Genomic DNA, 21,601 nt, shown 5'->3' with positions numbered 1-21,601 from the left:
TTTTTTTCGTAGCTGCATTTCCTGCGAGTTCTTTGGGTTTCAGAAACCAGCTGTTAAGACTATTAATGTCAGAATTGCCGTTTTGTTTGAAAATATCATTACATGTTCAGGGCTCAACAATGTGAGGAGTGAATCGGAGTGATTTCTACTTTTACTAGCCCACAAAAATGCTATTTTATTTTGCGTAGCAAGAATACACAAAACGTATTAGTAATGTATTTTTGTAAGTGTTTGAAAAATATTTATTTTTTCCATTAAATGTTTTTCCCCTGTCGAAAAAGGACATTTAAAAAGGCTAATTTGGATATTTTACTATGTTCCAATTAAATAGAATATTTTAGTAATTTTATAATGTAACTAAATTTCATAAACTTTTTTTGCTGGTTTGATTATGATGGTTTATTGTGCAAAATCTAGTTGAGATGCAATGTTTAAAATATTTCTATCATAATATTATTTTATTAATAATTGATTTATGAATGTGTGTGAATCATTTTAATAGCTTATTTAACTTGATTTAATTATTGATTTTTTGATTCATATTTTATTTTATAGAATAGGAATAAATTATGAATTAAATAAAACCATAAGGAAGGTCAATTGACTGAAATTTTGCTAATAAACATATTTGTGATGGTGCACATTTGAGTAGTGTGCAGGATATATGTTTTCTTCTGTAATTCTAAAACATGAACCAATTTATTAATAGTTCAATTGAATATTTTTTTATGATTCATATTGTAAAGTATAATGCAAAATATCTACTAATTATTAAACAACTTAAACATTTAATAAAAAAACAAATTATATTTGTATTTGTACATAAAGAAATCGTGTTTTGCACATTAAGCCATAATAATCATCCAGGAAAAATGGTTATAAAATAGTTTATTATTTTGTTATATGTAATATTATTACTTGTATAAAAATAATATAAAATTCATACAAATTTTAGCCCATTGTAAAGGATGTTTACAAGCAAGTCCCTCTTGCAGAATTTGAAAAAACAAACAAACAAAGTTTTAAACATTGCAGTCCAAATACATAAGTTTGCCAGGCATGTAAATTGTTGAGCCCTGATGTTGATGAAGTATATCCACATCTTGTGTAATTCCTGGATTTTACCCCTGACTGGTTACAGGTAACTGAAGAAATCTACCTCAACCCAACATAACCTATGCAATGGACAGGTGTGGACCAATGGGCTCGACTCGCTCACCGGTGCTCAAACTTTTGCTAAAAGACGCCACTGTAAAACTGGCATGGGTATCAGAACTTATCACAGGTGCAGCTTAACACACACACAGCCCCTGAATCACATTCAGATTGACACAGTATGCAGCTTATGATCAATAATTGTGAGTTTAACATGGCCTTACTGATGGATGGTTTTCTAAATTTGCAGCCATCTTCTGGTGGATTCACAATCGATGACACAGGAAGCGTTTTAAATGTCAGGAATATAATTACAGTCAGTCCGGTTTCAATGTGCCGTACACGCTCTCAAAAAAAGACTTGTGAATCTCCGTAACCTTGCTACTGTTATCAGTGGAGAGAAATGTGGCTTTTTGTGATTGACAACTCCTATTCGGATGGACTCCATGAAGCCCCTGGAGCCTGATGCCGTTCCCGTGCTGGGACGTCACCCTAACAGCCGGAGCTTGTGCTGTGAACTCACTATTTTAGTGAAATTGATGTTAACAAACCTGTCTGGTAGTCACCTTGGCTTGGGCATTTTAACTTCTCATCATATTAATTATTTGCCTTGTACGGTGAAATATGTAGGAAACCACAAGCTCCAGCTGTATAAGGGTGAATCCGCAAGTGATATTTTACCTAAAAAAAAAAAAAGACCATTTGAAATTATTGCTTAATATTTAAAAAAAAATTACAAATATTTTTTTGGTAATTGTGAAATTTTTCATGACTGTTAAACACATTTTCCTTAAATTCTCATTACTATAATGCAAAAAAAAAAAACCATTTGTCATGTACTGTAATTCATCTGAATGTATTTAGAATTATTTATATATATATATATATATGTGTGTGTGTGTGTGTATGTATATATATATATATATATGTGTATGTGTGTGTGTGTGTATGTATATATATATATATATATGTGTATGTGTGTGTGTGTGTATGTATATATATATATATATATGTGTATGTGTGTGTGTGTGTATGTATATATATATATATATATGTGTATGTGTGTGTGTGTGTATGTATATATATATATATATATGTGTATGTGTGTGTGTGTGTATGTATATATATATATATATATGTGTATGTGTGTGTGTGTGTATGTATATATATATATATATATGTGTATGTGTGTGTGTGTGTATGTATATATATATATATATATGTGTATGTGTGTGTGTGTGTATGTATATATATATATATATATGTGTATGTGTGTGTGTGTGTATGTATATATATATATATATATGTGTATGTGTGTGTGTGTGTATGTATATATATATATATATATGTGTATGTGTGTGTGTGTGTATGTATATATATATATATATATGTGTATGTGTGTGTGTGTGTATGTATATATATATATATATATGTGTATGTGTGTGTGTGTGTATGTATATATATATATATATATGTGTATGTGTGTGTGTGTGTATGTATATATATATATATATATGTGTATGTGTGTGTGTGTGTATGTATATATATATATGTATGTGTGTGTGTGTGTGTATGTATGTATAAATATACATGTATGTGTGTGTGCTTAGCAATTATACATAATTTAGTTAAATTCCAATATTATTTTGCATTGCAGTACTACACATGCTTATTGTTTGTGAAAATATGTTTTGCAGTACATCTATAACATTGTTTCTTGCATTACAGTTTTGGGAGGTGAAACTGATTGTCATGAAAATCAAGTCACTACAAAAAAAAATAAGCTTATGTTGTGTGTATGTATGTATAAATATACATGTATGTGTGTGTGCTTAGCAATTATACATAATTTAGTTAAATTCCAATATTATTTTGCATTGCAGTACTACACATGCTTATTGTTTGTGAAAATATGTTTTGCAGTACATCTATAACATTGTTTCTTGCATTACAGTTTTGGGAGGTGAAACTGATTGTCATGAAAATCAAGTCACTACAAAAAAAAATAAGCTTATGTTTTTATTATTAGTATTTTATTTTTATTCTTATTTTACGTTCCTTTTTGGGGTGAAATATGACCAGGCATGTTCTTGATGGGCTTCATGAGATGCACCAATAATTAAAATAATTTCATTTTTATTTTTACACTGGATAATTTACCTGTGGAGCTGTTCATGACAAACATATTAAAATGGCATGTCATTTTAAAAATGTAAGCTTTTATTAATCAAAGGGAAAAAATGGTAATTTTACATGCATGTAAAATAAATAATAATTAAAAAAAAATGAAACAAATGCACCTTCCAGGAATACACGATTAAATCACAATGTGCAGGGAGAGAAGCAGTTGGAGCCAGAGAATGAGCGACAAGCCTGTAAGGAGCTGTTTAATCAGGCTAGTTACTTTAACTACCAGATCTTATTGAATCACTACGCTTACCGTTTGGTTTGGTTTGGTTTAGGGCCCCGTTTTAGTACTCAAGCTTCCATGTTCCTACCAGTTACTGCTGAACCTTTAATACAATGCACATATTTTGTTCAATCGCGGTGTCTTACACGGTACAGGCTTATTCAGGTGAATCTGGTGCTGAACCATATTCCTCGCAGATTTCATAGGTGTTTTCCTTCGGATTCCCAAATCCGATGTTGTCGTGGTGCTCTTCGCAACCTGGAAAGCCAGCGCACGCTTGTACATACAAACACACTGATTAAAAGATGTACACACACTGGGAAAATGCAAGATCACAAAACGACAAACTACTGGGCAACTTCAACATCCTTTTTTTTCTCTTTTAATCCTTTGTGTATGTTTTTTTTTCTGTACTGTGAATTGTAGTCTCTCTCGGACTGTATAATTGTGTATATAATTTGGGTTATTTATCATTTTAATGTTCTGCCTTTGTTATTTCTTTTGGTTTGGGATTGCTCTTATATTGTATTAGAGCAGAGCACAACATGTGGAAAGTGTATGTACTTGACTCGCAGTCTAAAACCAATGGTGCTACAATCTGTACAACTTTAGACTGTGCTTATTTATATTAAGATCATCAACAGCAACAACAAAAAAAGAATTGAATAAAGATTATTTGGTGCTTCTTTTACACAGGGATGTTTTCAAGCCTTGCGGCATTTATTTTTTCAATATTTATAATGTATTATTTGGCGCCCAGCATGAAGCAGCCCCTGCCTGTATGGATCAGTGCCGTTTTTATCTAGAAGAAACACCTTTTGGTCTTAATTGAACTTAAAGCAGCATGAAAGTACATTGCAGAACTTTATAGGATGATAAACTTTTTCTTTTGAAGTATTTACTTCAGTGGTGCTCTGAAATCGACCTGTGAGACAGGTAGTGAATGCTTTGAATTACACGCATGGCACACTGTTGAAACTGGTGTCATGTGGCGTTTCGTAACATGATTTCTCGTAAGGAGAACATGTGCTAAGCCTGTTTGCCTACTGTCTTGGGGCCCATACGGCTCGGTGCTGTTTCTTAAAATCGTTGTTTTCTTCGCAAATGTAAAGCAAACAGCTTCATCTTACACAAACTGGCGCTGCTGTTCACACAGATGTCGAAAATACCAGAGCGCCCGTACCAAAACCTACAATCCACTATCAAAGCCTGTCCTAGAGTGCGTCGTGTAACCTAGAGTTTGAGCCTATTGCGTATCGTGATGTGAAGTTGTTCTGATGTGACCGGTCGTAGATTTGGCTAGTGTTTTGTCAGTTGGCTAGTACTAGTGGTTGACCGATATGGGTTTTCCAATGACTGTTATCATATCTAGAGAATAGGCTAATGTAATGACGTATGTGAAATATCTGGACAATAAAATGGGTAGTTCACCAAAAAAAAAAAATTGTCATTGTTTATTCACCCTCATGTCGTTCCAAACCTGTATGACTTGCTTTATTCTGCGGAACACAAAAGAAAATATTTTGAAAAATGCGGAAAATCCCATTGACTTTGTATGGACAATTTGGGAGATTTCCGCTTGCCTGATATATCGGTCTATCACTAACTGGTACAGCGTTAAAAAAAATATTCATTGGCGTACAACATCGCCAACTTGAAGACAAAGCAGGAGTGGACGTCCTCATTTTTTTTGCTTCCTTGTTTCCTTTTATTGTGTTTTTGTTGCTTAAGTGTGTGCTCAAGGAAAAATCAACCTCACCTAAGCTTTAGTCAGAATGCTGTGTAATAGACTATGGTGTATAATAATATTAAAAAACAAAATAAAAACAATGTGTAAATGGTCTTTCTGTCCAATTAACATGAGGATATTTTGATGGAAAAAAATATTGACCAGTACATTGTTACCAGCACTGAGGTTTTTTTTTTTTTATAGTAATTAATAGTCATTGTTAATGTTACCTGTTTTAATGGCCAATTTGTGTTTTGATATCTTTGCGACTGTTTATCAATGATGGGTTTATGATTTCGTAATCCTGACCATTTGGATACAATGGAGTAAGATGCTCTCCTACACTTTAAACAAGGAAAATGCAGCTATAAGATTCATGCACCTCTTGCATTACAAGGGGTAAACATTTAATAAACGTCAATGCAAGCTTTGCTTGTTTTACTTCATTGTGATGTCTCATTTAAACTCTTTTGTCCATCGACGCGGTTTCCTGTTGGGGTGGCAATTCTTGAAATTGATGTTAAGCTATTTAACATGTGAACGGATCATAATTCTTGATGTTGCATTTTCTCAGGTACATGTATGAGGTTGCATTGCAAAAGGCAACTCTAATTCTTTCGCATGTTATAAATGGAATAAAGAGTATGTCTAAACATGTAAATTCATATAGGCTTTGTCTAGTGTCTCAGGAGCGTCAGTTCTGGCTTTTTGTTCATAGTTTTGCTTATTGAAAGGGAATTTTGAAAATATTGTCTGTCTTCCTAGATGGCAGATATGAATGAGATTGCTTTACTGCGCATTATTTACCTGTGACAGAAATGTCCACTGAACGGCATATACTGTTTTGTAGTCACCAACTCCAAGTTTGTCTGTTGTAATTTGCCCCTTTTAAGTTATTTGGAATACATGCATTCCTATTTTCAATTAATCACATTCTTATCTTTTTCATGGTTCAGCAGAAATATCACAGGATAATTGTGCAACAACAGCAAACTCCTAAGAGTTGTCATATTTGTGACACTGTTTGGTGCTTTAAACTTATGACAGCCTAATTCAGTTGACAAGTTTTTAAATCTCAGCTTTTTGTTAACAAAGGTAATAAAGTGTTTCTAATGAAAGCTCAGTTTGATTGTTTTTTTTGTATTGCCTTACTAGTATAATATACAAAGATTAATGTCCAGCTGGGAAAGGTAATAACACAACCAATAAAATAAAATTGCAACCCAATTTAAAAATAATCAGAGGCAATGCAGGTGACCTTTTGTGAAGGTCACTATACTGTGACCAATATTCCCTGGGGCCTGCTGGTAATTCACGATAACACTTGCTGAATGAAATTTGAAAAGAATGTAATGTTTTTGATATACAATGAAGATCATTCCCTTGCAGCAACATCAAAAAAGAAAACACTTTAAGCTCTTCCGTGTGCTTGCCAAATAGACCTAAAATAGACTCCTCTTTTTGAGAAATACTTGATCTTATAAGAGAGCACTTGCAGTTTAATGTACCAATATATACATACCTTAACAACTTTTAAAGTATAAAAGTGTTTACGTTTTTGTAGAAATGCATCACATTATACTACAAATCATAAAACTAGAGTAAGCATTCAAGAAATACCCCTTTCACCAGGAATCCCACATATGGCAAACAATCTAGCATTTTGTCCTCTGATTTGTTCCTGTTCTTTTGGCTAAAAGATACCTGCCTTATCTTTTGGGACTGGTCAAACATCTAGCACACCAGCGCTAGAAGGACCTTGAAAGTCTGGAAAACAAGTGCAGCTGTAGGTCTTCCAGAGATCAGGGCTAGGACTAATGAAAGGATTATTGTTGCTGTTCCTTTGACAGTCAGCAATTCACCAAAGTCAACCTTTAGCACTTTTAGTTTCAGGGCTTTTTGCCTCGGTCATAAAAGATACTGTAGATAGGGAAATGGTGCAGGCGTATTTCAACCTAGGTCCCCTTGAGCACTACGGCTCTTATGTGTTGTAATCACCCTTGCATATTTATATTAGCGAAATGTATATATCATGCCCAGCAAGGCACATAAACTCAGGTTGCTAGCAATAAGAAAATTAAAAGCTGCAGGTGTCATGGCGCTGTCTTGTCTAAATGGTAACCCATGTTTTGCAGAAAATCTTGCAGCTTTGAAAAGCCATTGAGATTCTCTTAAAAGAGTTTTGCAGTACAAGGTTTGCCATATAGACACAACAGTACCCGTTCATTGTTTTTTGATCAACTCCTTGCAGGGTTTGAACCTACACCCTTTCAGTTACTGACCCAAATATGCCCTTTTACCATGCAATGCTTAATGAAGTCGAGAGCAAAATATAGTAATTTACAATGGGGATAACAAAAATGTATCCCAAGAGATGAGGACACTCTCAGACGTCTAACTGCATCCCATGGGAATGAAATTAAGAAATTGTGTACAAATTTAAAAATAGAACTTTGTTGCAATTTGCCAGCAAGGAGGATCAAACTATTATCCGCTACTACAGCAGTGTGTCTGGGGTCTACAAAGTAATCCATTGTCCGTAAGTGTTCCTCCTCACCTTATCAAAGCTCAAAGGCATGTGATGTCCATTCACTATCTCTTGAAATTCACACATCCACCACATGCCTCGAATACCCACTGCTACTCCAAGGACGAGCTTTCTTGGCAGGCTGGCTCCACTCAGGAGCACAGGAGGGGGTGTATATAAAGCACATCCCCGCTGTTGACCCACCCTCAAACAAGTACTGGATTTCTCTGCGATTGAATCAGAGAAGATGCTCTTCCACGCAAGATTTTGGCTGATGCTGTTACTGACTCTGGCGACTGGGTCATATGGTGCCAGCGTAGGACACAAAGAGCAGGATAACAGCCCGAGGGTCACCCAACTATCAGGTCAGTCTCTTCCATTTGTCCCGAATCTGTGTCTTGAGGTATCTTGATGCATTAAAGGGTTAGTTCACACCAAATTGAAAATTCTCATTAATTATTCACCCTCATGTCGTTCCAAACCTGTAAGACCTTTGTTCATTTTCTGAACATAAATTAAGATATTTTTGATGAAATCCGAGAGCTTTCTGACCCTTCATAGACAGCAACACAACGGACACGTTCAAGGCCCAGAAAGGTAGTAAGGACATAATTAAAATAGTCCATGTGACATCAGTGGTTCAATCGTAATTTTATGAAGCTACGAGAATACTTTGTGCGCAAAGAAAACAAAAACAATGACTTTAATCAATAAATCTTCTCTTCCGTGTCCGACATCAACGTGAGTTCACGATAGTAGCACGATGCATGCATGTGATGCTGCTGACGCAGGAGCTGATGTTCTCACGTAGGGCTGCACGATAAATCGAAATGGAATCGAGATCGCGATTCGACAGAAGCTGCGATTGTCATGCGTAACTTTCAGTGAAGCACTGTTCTGTGATCAGCAGTAAATCTCCATCCAAAGGCCAGAGGGCGCTCTCGCGCTGAAACTCTAAATACACCTTACAGAAGAAACCCAGAAAATGCCTATCGCTGCAGCTGAATAAACAGAAGATTCAACTGCTTTCATTGATTCAACGTGACTAATAAACACATGACTACGCCAATATACGGTTTATCTGACTTCTTATTATAATTTTCATTAAAATAAAGTATATTTATAATGCAATGCCTTTCACTGCTTAAATACTATGAAATATGTTGCGTGCCTTATTCTGTGTAAGAAGCCACATAATCTCACAGAAGGATTTATTTCAAACACTCGACTGACTTTATGAAGTGAGTTTGGAGTAAAAATATGTTATTAAATGTGGTATTTTCACATGCTTTCAGATGGAGCAGCATTTACTTCACAGAGCCGTAGTTCACTGAGAAGCTATGCAAACAGCTGTCATTATCGCGAACAATTTCTTCGATTTCAGAATCGCGCAATAAAATCGTCTGCGATTTTATTTGCGTAACTTGTCAGTGAACTACGGCTATGTGTAGTAAATTCTGCTCCATCTGAAAGCACGTGATGATGATTTCCTGCTGATTACAGAACCGGCTTTTTTAACAAAATGCGCACGACAATCGCATTCGATTAATCATGCAGCCCTATTCTCACGTAGAACCCGGATGCGCTGCACATTGTTTGCAAGCAGATGAATGCCTCACGTAGAACCCTGGTACTGTTGTGAATGTGCATTGAAATCTGACACAAAAGAGAAGAAATTGTTGAATAAAGTTAAATTTTTGCTGTAGTTTCATAAAATTAAGGTTGAACCACTGATGTCACATAGACTATTTTAACGATGTCTTTACTACCTTTCTGGGCATTGAACATGGTAGTTACATTGCTGTCTGTGGAGGTTCAGAAAACACTTAAGATGTCATCAAAAATATCTTAATCTGTGTTCCGAAAATGAACGAAGGTCTTACGGGTTTGGATCAACATAAGGGTGAGTAATTAATGACAGAATTTAAAATTTTAGGTGAACTATCCCTTTAATTGATTTTATTGCATTTTTACATCTCACAAACCAATTAACATGCTAAAGCAATAGCTTTTAACTTGCAGTGTGATTGCAGTGTGCAAGTTCGTTTTCTTGATTATACTTTTTGAAAACAGTTCCCTGAAGTGGTTGCAGGGGTGTAGGAACCATTTGAAAAATTTTGGGAACAAGTTAAGGCAGGGGTGTCCAGTACTGGTCTTGGACGGCCAGTTTCTTGCAGAGATTAGATCCAACACATTTGACTGGAAGTCCTTGATTAGCTGGTTCAGGTGTGTTTAACTAGGGCTAGAGCTAAACTCTGCCGGGAAGGTGGCCCTTCAAGTGGAGGAGTAACTCATCTGCAAGATTTGAATTCGGTGTGACCAATGAGGAAGACATCCAAAATGTGCAGTGATGAGGGGTCCCCTGGACAGGGTTGAGAACCACTGCTTTAGGTGGCGTGTTCTGCCCTTGAATGGTTATCTGACTGACCAACAGGATGGAATGGAGATGAGCAGAAAGTTGCAGATATGGTACCCGTACCCCACAGTGCCAGTGAACAGCCGATTGGTCCATCTGCCCATTCAACACATTCCACTGAAGACATGCCATGTGATGAAGAGCAACTAGCTCACAGTCGTGTCATGGATGACTTCCTGTCAGCCCTGAACAGGGAGAGTGAACTGGGGAGGATGGATTACCAGCAGTTCGGAATATGTTCATCTGGAACTTCAGGTTTGCAGATTTCACATCTAGTACAGAGTTTGGACCAAAAACGAAGTGGCCTCAAGGGTCTACATGCCACAAAAGGTAAATCCATTTTTCTTGGATTCGTAATTTGATTTCCAGCTAAAACCCTGGTTTAAGTTGGATGTTCATTCTCGTCGACTAGTTAACACCATTAGATGAGTTGTGGTTATTTTTTTTAGTAGATATCTGGGATGCTGAGAAGGAAGGAGAGATGACTTTAACCCTCACATTCCCAAGGCATGCTCAGCCGACCAGCCCAGCCTCTGTGACGCTCCTGTTCAGTGTCGATTCCATTAAAGGAGATGGTTTGAGAGTGAAATTCAACAGTCATTCCATCCATCCACATACACAGGTTAACCTCATGATAATGATTTCATATTTTTGACTGTTATGGTAGAGAAAGAACATGAAATGATGGGGTGAAAATGGGGCAACAGGAATGTGAAATGTCATATTGCTGGCATATCAAAGCAGGCGTGTAGCAACCACCTACATTGCATAGTCTTTTTTCCTCAACTGGGTAAACATTATCTTCCCTAAATAATATTCATTATAATAATGTATGCCCTCAGCATACCTATGCTATTTGCCTTTCAGATGGTTTGCATTTCTGAAACTACACGTTTCCTGGTCCTTAAAGCAGGACAAAGTCATGCCCACGTTCACTTTAAGCTAAGTGTAACAACTGAGACATGGAAAGATGAAAACCGTGAGACTCTTTTCCCTTCAAAAACAGACTTCTCTTAAGAAGCCTTTCACACTGTAAATTTGAACTCTTTCTGTTACATCTTAGAGCCGAAACCCAGTGTGTCTGAGCTTCGGGACGTGTTGATGAGAAAGGTAGATGGCAGCAATATGTCAATGAAGCCGATCTTAGTTTTCCTCTCTGACCGTAATGAGCAAAGGACACCACACTTAAAATATCACAGGTAAATTATTCACTTGCTAAAGGTTTAAACTGCTCAATTTAATCCTGCATTATGTGATTAGATAATAACCAAGCTGTTAAGCCATGACACATTTAAATCTGTACAGTAAAAATAAAAATGGGATAGCATACTGCAATACAACTCATAAGTATGTGAATAGAATACGCAACCTACTACATACATAAGCAAATTGTATGGAGTTCTATATCCCACAATGCTGATACATATGCTACACAGTATTCCTTAAGCTAATATTCGATTCAGAACATTGCCAATGTTTTTCTTTTTCTTCAGAAATCCACTGGATGAGAAACTCCCATCCAGGACTTATCTTTTCCTCTGCGAGCTGCACAAGTTCTTGAGTGACGTCCTTCCTCAGAAAGAGGGACCGACATCTCAGGAAGGCGCAAACACGGTCTCTTTGGATGCGCTGCAGTCCCTTCCACCTCTCAGCCTTGGAGTGTCATCCACAGAGTCCCTGCTATCAGGACTGGTGAATTCCTCCACACCGACTGTATTTGTCTTCCCTGAGAGGCAGCAAGGTCTGCAGACTCACAGAGTGGAGGTGACACTAGATTCTTCTCTGCTGTCTGTGCTCAGAATGAGACTGGATGAAGCCATTGCTCAGGTGAAACAGCAGGAGGCGGGGCAAAATGTGATTGACAGGCTTCAGAAACTGAGTAAACTAAGTGCCCTTTCTCCAGAAGGAGAGGACGATGAAGCAGGTGAGCATTAAATATATTTCCATATATGCTACCTGTCAAAAGATTTTTAAGCACCAATATTCAAAATAAAAGCCAGCTCTATATGTTCCCATTGAATTGCATCTAAAATGCTATAATTCATTTAAACTATGATTCATTTATAGTCGCTAAGGAACATAAATGGGCCCAGTACCGCTCCGTTTTGCTGCTGAAGGCCCTGCAGGTGGTACTCAGTACCTGGGAGGTGGAAAGAGCTCAGAGAGCAGCCAGAGCGGATGAAGATGGCCCATCAGTGCCCAGTCAGTGTCGGCTTCAGAGCTTGTCCGTGTCCTTGAGGAAGTTCTTTCTTGAGCCCTCTAAAGTCAACATCAACAACTGTGAGGGAGAGTGTGGATTCCCCCTGACCAGCGGCAACAACCATGCCATCCTCCTGAACAGCCATATTCAGAGCGGCCAGCCCGTCAATCGCTCTCTCTGCTGCGTACCTGTGGAATTTGATGACTTGTGTGTGATCGAGCTGGAGAGCGAGGGCACCAACATCTTCTTCAAGACCAATGTGGTAGCGACCAAGTGTGAATGTCGCTGACGCCCTCCTTTTGCTCTTTGAAATGCGCTTATGCATGCATATACAGCAACATATGAATAAAACCTCATACATCTGCATTTATTTTTGCTTGTAAATACACAAAGCTCTAGGTTTTCTCAAACTGACCTGGTACATTATGCAAACATGCAACATAAAATGTCATTTGAAGTGTAAATTAGGTAATTAGGGGGATATTTTGCATATTCAATGATATAAACAATATTTTAGACCACTTTAGCCGTATGAAATAATTAGCTGTCCTGTTAACATAGATTTGCATCAGTGCTGAGTGCATTAAAATATTTGGCTGTGTTAGAATAAAGTAAATATTCAAAAAGCATGTTTTCTCTGTCTAGTCACTATTATTCCTGCAAAATTCTCTCAAAATGTTACAGGTGGTTTTAAGTTTATATGAAACATTTCAGATGAAGATTTTTATTTAAGTATATACTGTATATATATATATATATATATATATATATATATGCTAACAGTCAAAATTTTGGAATAATTAAGATTTTTAAAACGTTTTTGAAGTCTTGTGATCCTTCAGAATTCATTCCAATATGCTGATTTGGTGCTCAATTGTTATTAATGAGGTTCTCATTATTGAAAATGTGGAAAATAGTTTTGGCTGCTTAATATTTTAGTAGAAACAGTGATACATTTTATTCAGGATTCTTTGATAAATATCAAGGTCAATGAACAGTATTTATTTGACAAAAATCTTTAGTAACATTATAAATTCCTTTACTATCAATTTTGATTGATTTAATGTTTCCTTGCTGAATAATAGCAATAATTTATTTTAAATCTTGCTTTTTACATTTAAATGGTAAGTAAATCAGTTTCCACAAAAATACTGAAGAGCTCAACTGTTTTCAACACGGACAATAATAAGAAATGTTTCTTGAGCAGCAAATTAGCATATTAGAATGATTTCTGAAAGATCATGTGATACTGAAGACTGAAAGTTCAGCTGCGATCACAGGAATAAAGTCCATTTTAAAACATTAAAATAAAAAAAGCAAATATTTAAAATTGTAAAAATATTTCAGAATATTATAGATTTTACTGTCATTTTTGACTGGTAGTGTATACTTATATATAATATTTATTTATTTCATCTTTATAACTGTTTTAGGAATATTCCCTCCCAGACTATTCCCTCTCCTTGAGAAATCCTTTAGCCATTTCTTTGTTACGGATCTTCCGTGGTCCAACCTTCTCTCCATCCTGCTTAGGCCTTGCTGCTCTTTTCTTTTTAAACTCTTCCAGTTCATCCTCAGATCCCCAGTTCCAAAATGCAAAGGTGTCCCACCATGAATCAGACTACAGCAAAGACAGACAATTCAGAAACAATGAACTAGCTACAAACTGTTCAAGCAGATTCAAATGAGCCTTACCTCTGCTTCACCAGCCTGAAGCTCTGATCCAGGTTCTTCTTCTGGTGCTTCAAAGTATGGCTCTATTGTCTCTGTTACACAGTTGTGGCAATTTTAATAAATTTAATGTGTCCTTGCTAAATAAATGTATTAAATGACCCAAAACGTCTGGGCCCTTATTCGCAAAAAATCTTAAGGCTAAAACTATAGCTTATAACTCGCCGATTTAGGAGAAAATCTTAAAAATAATGGGCTTGTCAATCCTAAATTTAGGACTCCTAAATTTTTGCTCTAAGAGTATTTCACAAAGCGTTTAGCGCTAAAACTAGCTCCTAAATCTGTGAAAAGTTAGGAGTCGGGAAGAGGACTCCTAACTTTTCACAGATTTAGGAGTCCTCTTCACTACTCCTAACTTTTCACAGATTATTTCACAAAGATATTTCACAAAGCGTTTTAGCGCTAAAACTAGCTCCTAAATCTGTGAAAGGTTAGGAGTAGTGAAGAGGACTCCTAAGTCACGAAGACCAAGTCGCAAACTATTCCTAAAATGGCTGTTGGCGGCAATCTGCCTCTGAACGTAAATATTTTAGAAACATTTGATGATAATGACCTTTTAAAAAGGTATCACCTTTGGTTTTGGAGGTTATCCGAACTCCAAATTTTCCTTTGATTATATCCTTGTTTTAATTAACCAGTTGGGCAAGAAGTAACAGCTGTTCTTGCGTCCAGTTTTTTTTTTTTTTTATGTTTGCATGCATTACTATCAGCCATGATTATTCTACTCTGTTAATTAAAAGGCTGTTTATATGCATATCTGCTAATTGTTTTTGAGAAGCACATATGTAAGAGGCTGACAATTAGCTGAACATATACTTGTTTAATTAGTGACATTTAGCCTGCATCTTAAAATCTTTATTTGAATGTGGCAATTAATTGTATTTTTATTTTTAAACCTTTATTTATTTGTGCTCTACAATATTTCTATTAATAAATCTCTGACAGAGACTATCAGCCAATCACTGTGTGCACTGTAGTTAATAAGCATGCTGACATCATCTATAGCAACGAGGTCAACCCCGCCCCCTTACACTTAGCTTAAAGGGGTCATATGATGCATTTTTTAAAGATCATTATTTTGTGTATTTGGTGTAACAGAATATGTTAACATGCTTTAATGTTCAAAAAACACATTATTTTTCAAATACTGTACATTACTATAAGTCCTCTATGCCCCACCTCGCTTCGTTTTCTACAAAGTCCCTCCTTCCAACAAGCGCAGTCTGCTCTGATTGGCCAGCTGACCCAGTGCATTGTGATTGGCCGAACACCGCAAGCACTCGTCGGAAATGTAACCAACACTAACTGCGGTTACTGAAACCACGCCGCCTTTCTTTGCGTGCACACTTGGGCGGCATTATGCTAATATTCCCACATAGCGACCTAGATATGTGGGGGCGTGTTAGAACAAGACGTTTTAGGGGGGCGTGGCAGAGTCTTAACTTTGATAAAGAATATCTCTTTGGTTTTGAGACTTTAGTCTTTGCAACTTCAGGGATCTTATCTATGCACAATCAGCTTGTAACACTCCAAAGAGAAAGGAAAACTTGAAATCGCATCATATGACCCCTTTAAGACTTCTCTCTATTCCCAAGTCAAATTTTGTCTCAGCAGCTTTGTGAATAGGTTTTAAGAGAAAACTCTTAGCTAAAAACTTTTACTACTATTTAGGAGAACTCTTAGTGGTAAGATAAAATGTTTTATGAATACGGGCCCTGATCAATAGTGTATTTGGTAAGCAAAGTAAATGCCTACATGGTGATACAAGACACCTCAGGCCCCCACAATGTCAGGGTTTAATTTGCAATAATTGACTGGCTAAGTTTGCATGCACAAATATTTACTGCATAACTCACATTCAAGAATTCACCTTGTACTATCTCAACCGTTGAGCTGACCACCACAACGACCATGGCCACTAATATACAGCGGTTCAGAGTGATGCCCTTCCATGGATTTTCCACCTTAGTCAAGGATTCCACCGGAAATATGCGCCGATACTTCACTGTTGAATGAAGACAGTTGAGTAACTCAGAAATTAAGTGTGATACAGTTAGAAATTCATTGTAATGATGGCAAATATACAGCGAATTATGTTAAAATATTTAAGTGTTACATATGTAGATCACGGGTCAGAGATACATACTTGTTCTGATGATCCTTTCTGGAAGTTTCTGTGGAATTGAAGATTAAAACAAAGTAAATATCTTGCAAATATCTTACACTTAAATTTGTATATTAAAGGGCATTTTCAACTTAAATATACCCTTATAACATGTTGTTATTTATTATATGATCTTATTTTATAGATTCACACGAGTCTGTTGCATTTATGTGGGTGTCGCACAGCTCAATAAGTGATGTTCTCGAGGTGGCTAATGTTGAAATGCTAACTTAAACCTATTTAAACTTGTGTCAAAAATTCCTAAAAATATAACAGAAAACATCTAGTCTAGCTTCAGCTGCAAACAGTACAAAATTACGAGAGCTGGCTACTGAGTAACAGGGCTGATAAATGTAATGCATATAATTATGAGTATAAACAAACAAAAACAACTGCATTAGTGGTAGTTAGTAGTCAAACGAGCACTTCTTACCAGGCAAAGCCGGAGTGGTCAGGCAAAAACTGTGTGCAAGGAGGAGTCTCAAGTTCTTCAGAGCCATGATGGACAGCAACAGCTGCGACTTTATTATTACAAATACAAGCACTTGTGATTTTACATGGCCGATTTGCAGTCTTGAATTGAATGTTGGTATTAGCCTATGTATGTTCATATACATACGAAGAAGTAATTTTTTGATGTTTTCCAGTTAATATTGTTATTTTTAAGTTAATAATTTAAATACATTAATTATAATGAATCTTAGATATAGTAGTCTACATCTTGCACTGCTTACCATGTTGAATACTGTAACAATGAGAAGTATAATTAATTATTAACAGATTTTGTAACTCTATTAGATATAAATTATAATCCATCCTGTTTTAGTTTTTGCGTGCTGCACAAATAAGCATTCGTAAATAAACCAAACGTTAGGCTTATCATTACGAATTTTGTGACTACGATCAATTTTAATTCGATTATTTCCACTCAGGGCTTATTTGTTTGCTAGAGCGCGTGACGTAACGCCGAAGCCACGCCCACTCGTGTTTCAGAGTATAAATACAGCGGGCCTGCAGCCGTTAACACTTTCAGTCGGCGCTCGGACAGAGAAGAATCGGGCCTTGACGCTGGCCGGATGGTTAAATCCAACCTCCAGACGATCCTGAATAGCCACTGTTTTGTCAGAGAAAAAGAGAGTAATATATCCAAGATGCCAGTGATCGAAATGAGCCGTAATAAACCCGAGAGTGAAAGGTAATGTGGGACTTTGATGTAGATTGCTCGCGCGCGGCCTTGTTTTAGCTGAACAGCCTAGCGAGCTATACATTTTATGACGAAATACAGCGTAATGTATATTCGATTTATGCACAATTTGGCCTGTGCTGTAGTATTTTACCAAGGTCTCAATATGTTGCTGTTTTTATTCTTTCTTTACAAGTATGGTCAGCAGATTCACCATTTAATTCAAATGGTCATGATCTTGCTTGGACCAGGATATTTTTTTATTTAACTTTTTTTAATGCCAAGGACATGCGCGCACGTGTGTGTGTATGCATTTTCTTGTAGAATTATTAGTTTAAAGCTTATTTAGCTTTTAGTTGAAGTTGAATTTATTCCTACCCACTAATAGGGAGATAGATAAATGGATCGATAGATATTTATGTATACGTGACTAGGAATAAAAGCATAATAATCATTAAATGCATTGTTTTTTTTTAATTCGTACATGATTTGAGTGATTGTGAACATTGCCAAAATTATCCACAGACAATGGTTTTTCACTCAAATCTCGGACTCGACTAATTCGTTGCAAAAAGAAACATAAAACCTGTGGTAATTTTAAAACATACTGATGAAAAGACTAAACCAGGTTTTATCAGTGTGTTCCTGTCATCTTTAATGCATTTATGTATAACAAAGAATTAATGTACTTGCATTTTTGCGTTCCCAATGTGCAAAAACCTTTAGCATTGGTGTCATACTCTACCAGTTGAGTTACTAGAACTCAGTCATTCAGTGATTCATAAAATTTTAGCCAAACATTGTTGATGTAATACTGTCTGAGTATTAAGTATGTTGTTGTGTTATGTTTGCAGTTCCCTTCGCTGCAGTAACCCGTGTCCGGGGCCTCTGTGGTGTTCCTGATGTCCCTCTCCCACCCCTGAAGATCCCAGGTGGGCGAGGGAATGATCAGCGGGATCACAGTCTTTCAGCTGAGCTATTCTATTCTGTGAGTACAGAGTGTTTGGCTCACATTTCACATCACATGAAAATGTTTGTGAATAAATGATAGCAAGAATTTGTATGTATGTATGTATCAACTTAATTCCTCAAAGAGAATGTGTGCATGATGTATGCTTTTAGTTATCTCACTGTGCAAGGGTCATATCTTATCTGCATATTAATCTCATCACCTGTGGGAATTGACGTTGGACATTTCACCTCGCCTGATTTCTCATGTTAATGATTTAAATGCTAGTTTGTTAAATGGCTGTGCTGTAGTAATTGTCCTTGACTGCATATAACTATTTGTTGTTTTTGAAGGATGCTCAGTTACTGGTTCTTGAGGAAGCCCCTCAGTTGAACAGCCGTGTACGTTTTTTGCTCTTTGAGCGGCGCTGCTCTGTGAGCAAGCACTTAGTCTGGAGGGGAGCACTGAAGGGGGCAAACCTTTACATCGAAATCCCCACTGGTGTCCTCCCAGAAGGGAGCAAAGATAGGTTAGTCAAATTAACATTTTTCTTTTATACCTACAGGAAAAAGTTGTGGCTTAAACTGATTGTTCCAGTGTAAAATGTATTTATTTTTTTGTGTCCCAACCCGCCCCGACGCTTTCTTCATGGCTTACAGCATCGAAAGAGACTCCGATAGTGACGAATAAAGCTTATCAATCACATCTTGCTTCTAATTACTATGCTGTATCTCACTCAACATGGTCACCATTAAAAGAAACGTAGTATGAATGTTAAATTTGAAGTTTTGTTTTTCCTGTTAATTACTATGCTGTAGTTCTTGTAAGGGTTGTGCTGTTTGTTTGTTTTTTTTCCAGTCGTATTTGCGCTAGTGTAAACCCAATTTCTGCAGTGACCATTAATTTAAGCCATTGCCACTGGGCTTAACTTCCAATGTAATTGGATTCTTTGCTGATTTCCCTTCATCCATTCCCACACAGATCCTTTTTAGTGCATAATATTTATGGTTAAGATCCCTCAATCATCAATGTTTGTAGAATCATGGTTTTCATTGCTGATGTTGATTTTCTTTTTACCAGTGTCTTCAAGTTGTTTCTTAATGTGTGCATGAATTGGAGTTTAGTTAGGACTTCAATAGGATCTGTCTGCATGTTTGACAGTGTGCAGAATAAAAATGCTCACCTTACACCACTACCTTCGTTTCGCTACCTCTATTCGTTTCCATAAGCATAATGTAAATTATTAGACCATGTCTTCGTAGGTTTAGAAGGCTTTATTGCTCTTTTAACCCTGTTGAATGTTTCATAATGCAAATTTTCCCAGGTATTGTTAATAAGTAAATGCCACAAGGTCAAACTCCAACAATAAGCTGATTTTGCAATAATACACAGTTTATATTGCTTGGGCCTTTTCTGTAAATGGGAGTAGCCTGATCCCTTTGAATATGATAAAGCCGTATAAATAACATGTTTTACATGTTCATTTTGTAGCAAGAAGAATTGAGGGAAAAAAATGGAAAGAGTAGGGATGCATATGTATGAGCCTCGTACATGACAAAAATTTGTTCCTTTAAATTGTGGCAATGATCTGCTTAAATTAAAACATTAGTACAACATTGCAACAACTTACCAAAAAAAACGAGTGAACAAAGTCAAACTTGGCCCCCGATTTAATTAAAATAAGGGACAAATTCTTTGTTGCCACGATATCTAGATTTTTCAGTGTGTTGTGCAGGGCTCCTGAAGTATACAGCAGCTCATGAATGTGAATTACAAATATGGGACAAGGTGATCTGTTCTTAGGATTTTAAAACTGTTCTTTTACATATCAGTGATATTACAAGGCTCACCAACTCACAATTGCTGTCATTACTATTTACATTTTTATCTGTTAAGCAGTTGTAATGAAATCAAGGCCCATACGTTCAGTTATGCTACGCATAGTCTCTGGGTCAGTAAGGGATAGATATTGCAGACAGAGATAGTCTTCCCAGTCCAAGCCAGTCTGATCCTGAAAGAGTCCTTTTTCGGCAAGCTTGAGAACCAAAAGAGAACTCTTAAGTAGTAACCAATTAGAAAGCACAGAGATCTCCATTTGGTTCTGCTGAAAGAGTCCCTGTCGAGGACCCCAAAGCAGGGCCTGGAGGACACCCACCACATCGGCTAATAGTAGCCCAGGTTTCTCAGATGTAAGCTGGGTGACCAGCCACAGCAAGCCTGGAGTGTATGGAGTGCCTTGAGGCACCTTCCACACAGATGAGCAACTGTCATTGAGATGTAGGCAGTACCCTAGCAAAGTCCCCAACTGGAACTCTTGGGATTTTGCTTCTTGCAAAACCTCATCCTCAAAATGACTCTTCAGGACCAAACGAGGTGTGCCCCACTTCTCCCATAAGGTTTGACAAATCTCACTTTTCGTCCTTTCGTAGTCTGTGTGCTCTTTGGATACTGTGATTAGTGGTATACCTGTCAAAGTTTCTGTATTCATGCTTCCCCTTTTCATCTCACTAGAGTAATCATTAGAGTCAGCCTCTTTGCGAGTGATACTAGGCCACACTAATGTCACACTCTGTGGTTTCAATTCCCTGTGAATGACTTTAAAATGTCCCAGTTGCTGTAGTCCTAGCACCAACTGGAGGGCAAGAAGACAAAGCCTCCTCTCATAGACCTCAGGAAGGGTGGAGTGCAAAGAGTGTCCTTCCTCAACAAAGTCCTCCAGTGTTCCCAATGGAAAGTCTCTTACCACAGTCACACTAACACCTTTCTCCAGAAGATCAGAAACTGTTTGCTGTTGGCATACTTCAGAGGTGTCCCCATGTAAAGGCTCTGGAGTTGTCTGAGCATGCTGTGAGGTGGAAGTTTGATCCGTAGCTGTGCACTGTGGAAAATGGACCAACCCTTGTTCAGTGTTAGGATGTGGCATGGACATGGTGCAGTCTAATACTGAATCCCCTCTGTGAACCTGACAAAATATTTAGGAGTCATTTTGAGTTTTCACACATAAGTAACATGCAACATATAAGTTCTCCAAGTCCTTTACCAGAAAACTGCTGCACTGTGACTAAAAACATGCTCTAAAGTCTTGGTAGCACATGTCAAACTGTTGATGCTGTTGCTCAACACCTGGTATGATGAAG

At 37.0% G+C, this 21,601-nt stretch overlaps 3 protein-coding genes across 4 annotated transcripts; 2 read left to right on the top strand and 1 right to left on the bottom strand.

The window, feature by feature from the left end:
- The first annotated feature begins 7,926 nt into the window (after positions 1–7,926).
- amh (anti-Mullerian hormone) lies at positions 7,927–13,226 on the top strand. 2 transcript variants are annotated; one of them, XM_016282976.1, is made up of 7 exons: positions 7,927–8,186; positions 10,256–10,567; positions 10,690–10,859; positions 11,105–11,216; positions 11,301–11,436; positions 11,731–12,161; positions 12,305–13,226. In XM_016282976.1, exons 1-7 carry the CDS (start codon positions 8,069–8,071, stop codon positions 12,724–12,726), a joined length of 1,701 nt encoding a protein of 566 aa, XP_016138462.1. In that variant the 5' UTR covers positions 7,927–8,068; the 3' UTR covers positions 12,727–13,226. The 2 variants fall into 2 exon arrangements, with proteins under 2 accessions (XP_016138462.1, XP_016138461.1); XM_016282975.1 differs by having other exon boundaries at positions 10,687–10,859.
- Positions 13,227–17,332: 4,106 nt separating this feature from the next.
- Positions 17,333–19,656, top strand: oaz1a (ornithine decarboxylase antizyme 1a). Its single transcript, XM_071582404.1, is given in 5 exon segments — positions 17,333–17,527; positions 18,370–18,415; positions 18,417–18,503; positions 18,818–19,060; positions 19,092–19,656. Coding segments are annotated over 5 exon segments (558 nt in total). The 5' UTR covers positions 17,333–17,408; the 3' UTR covers positions 19,155–19,656.
- On the bottom strand, positions 19,319–21,558 carry LOC107593339 (pseudopodium-enriched atypical kinase 1-like). The gene is made up of 2 exons (XM_016283026.1): positions 21,538–21,558; positions 19,319–21,426 (listed from the first exon to the last, which is right to left on the bottom strand). The coding sequence occupies exons 1-2, from the start codon at positions 21,556–21,558 to the stop codon at positions 20,356–20,358; spliced, it is 1,092 nt and encodes a 363-aa protein (XP_016138512.1). The 3' UTR covers positions 19,319–20,355.
- Positions 21,559–21,601: the final 43 nt, after the last annotated feature.

This window comes from Sinocyclocheilus grahami, unplaced genomic scaffold (assembly GCF_001515645.1).
Source record: "Sinocyclocheilus grahami isolate Dianchi unplaced genomic scaffold, SAMN03320097.WGS_v1.1 scaffold169.1, whole genome shotgun sequence".
In the NCBI taxonomy this organism is placed as follows: Eukaryota; Metazoa; Chordata; class Actinopteri; order Cypriniformes; family Cyprinidae; genus Sinocyclocheilus; species Sinocyclocheilus grahami.
The sequence above is the reverse complement of the archived record's forward strand: the minus strand, read 5'-3'. Positions and strand labels throughout refer to the sequence as shown.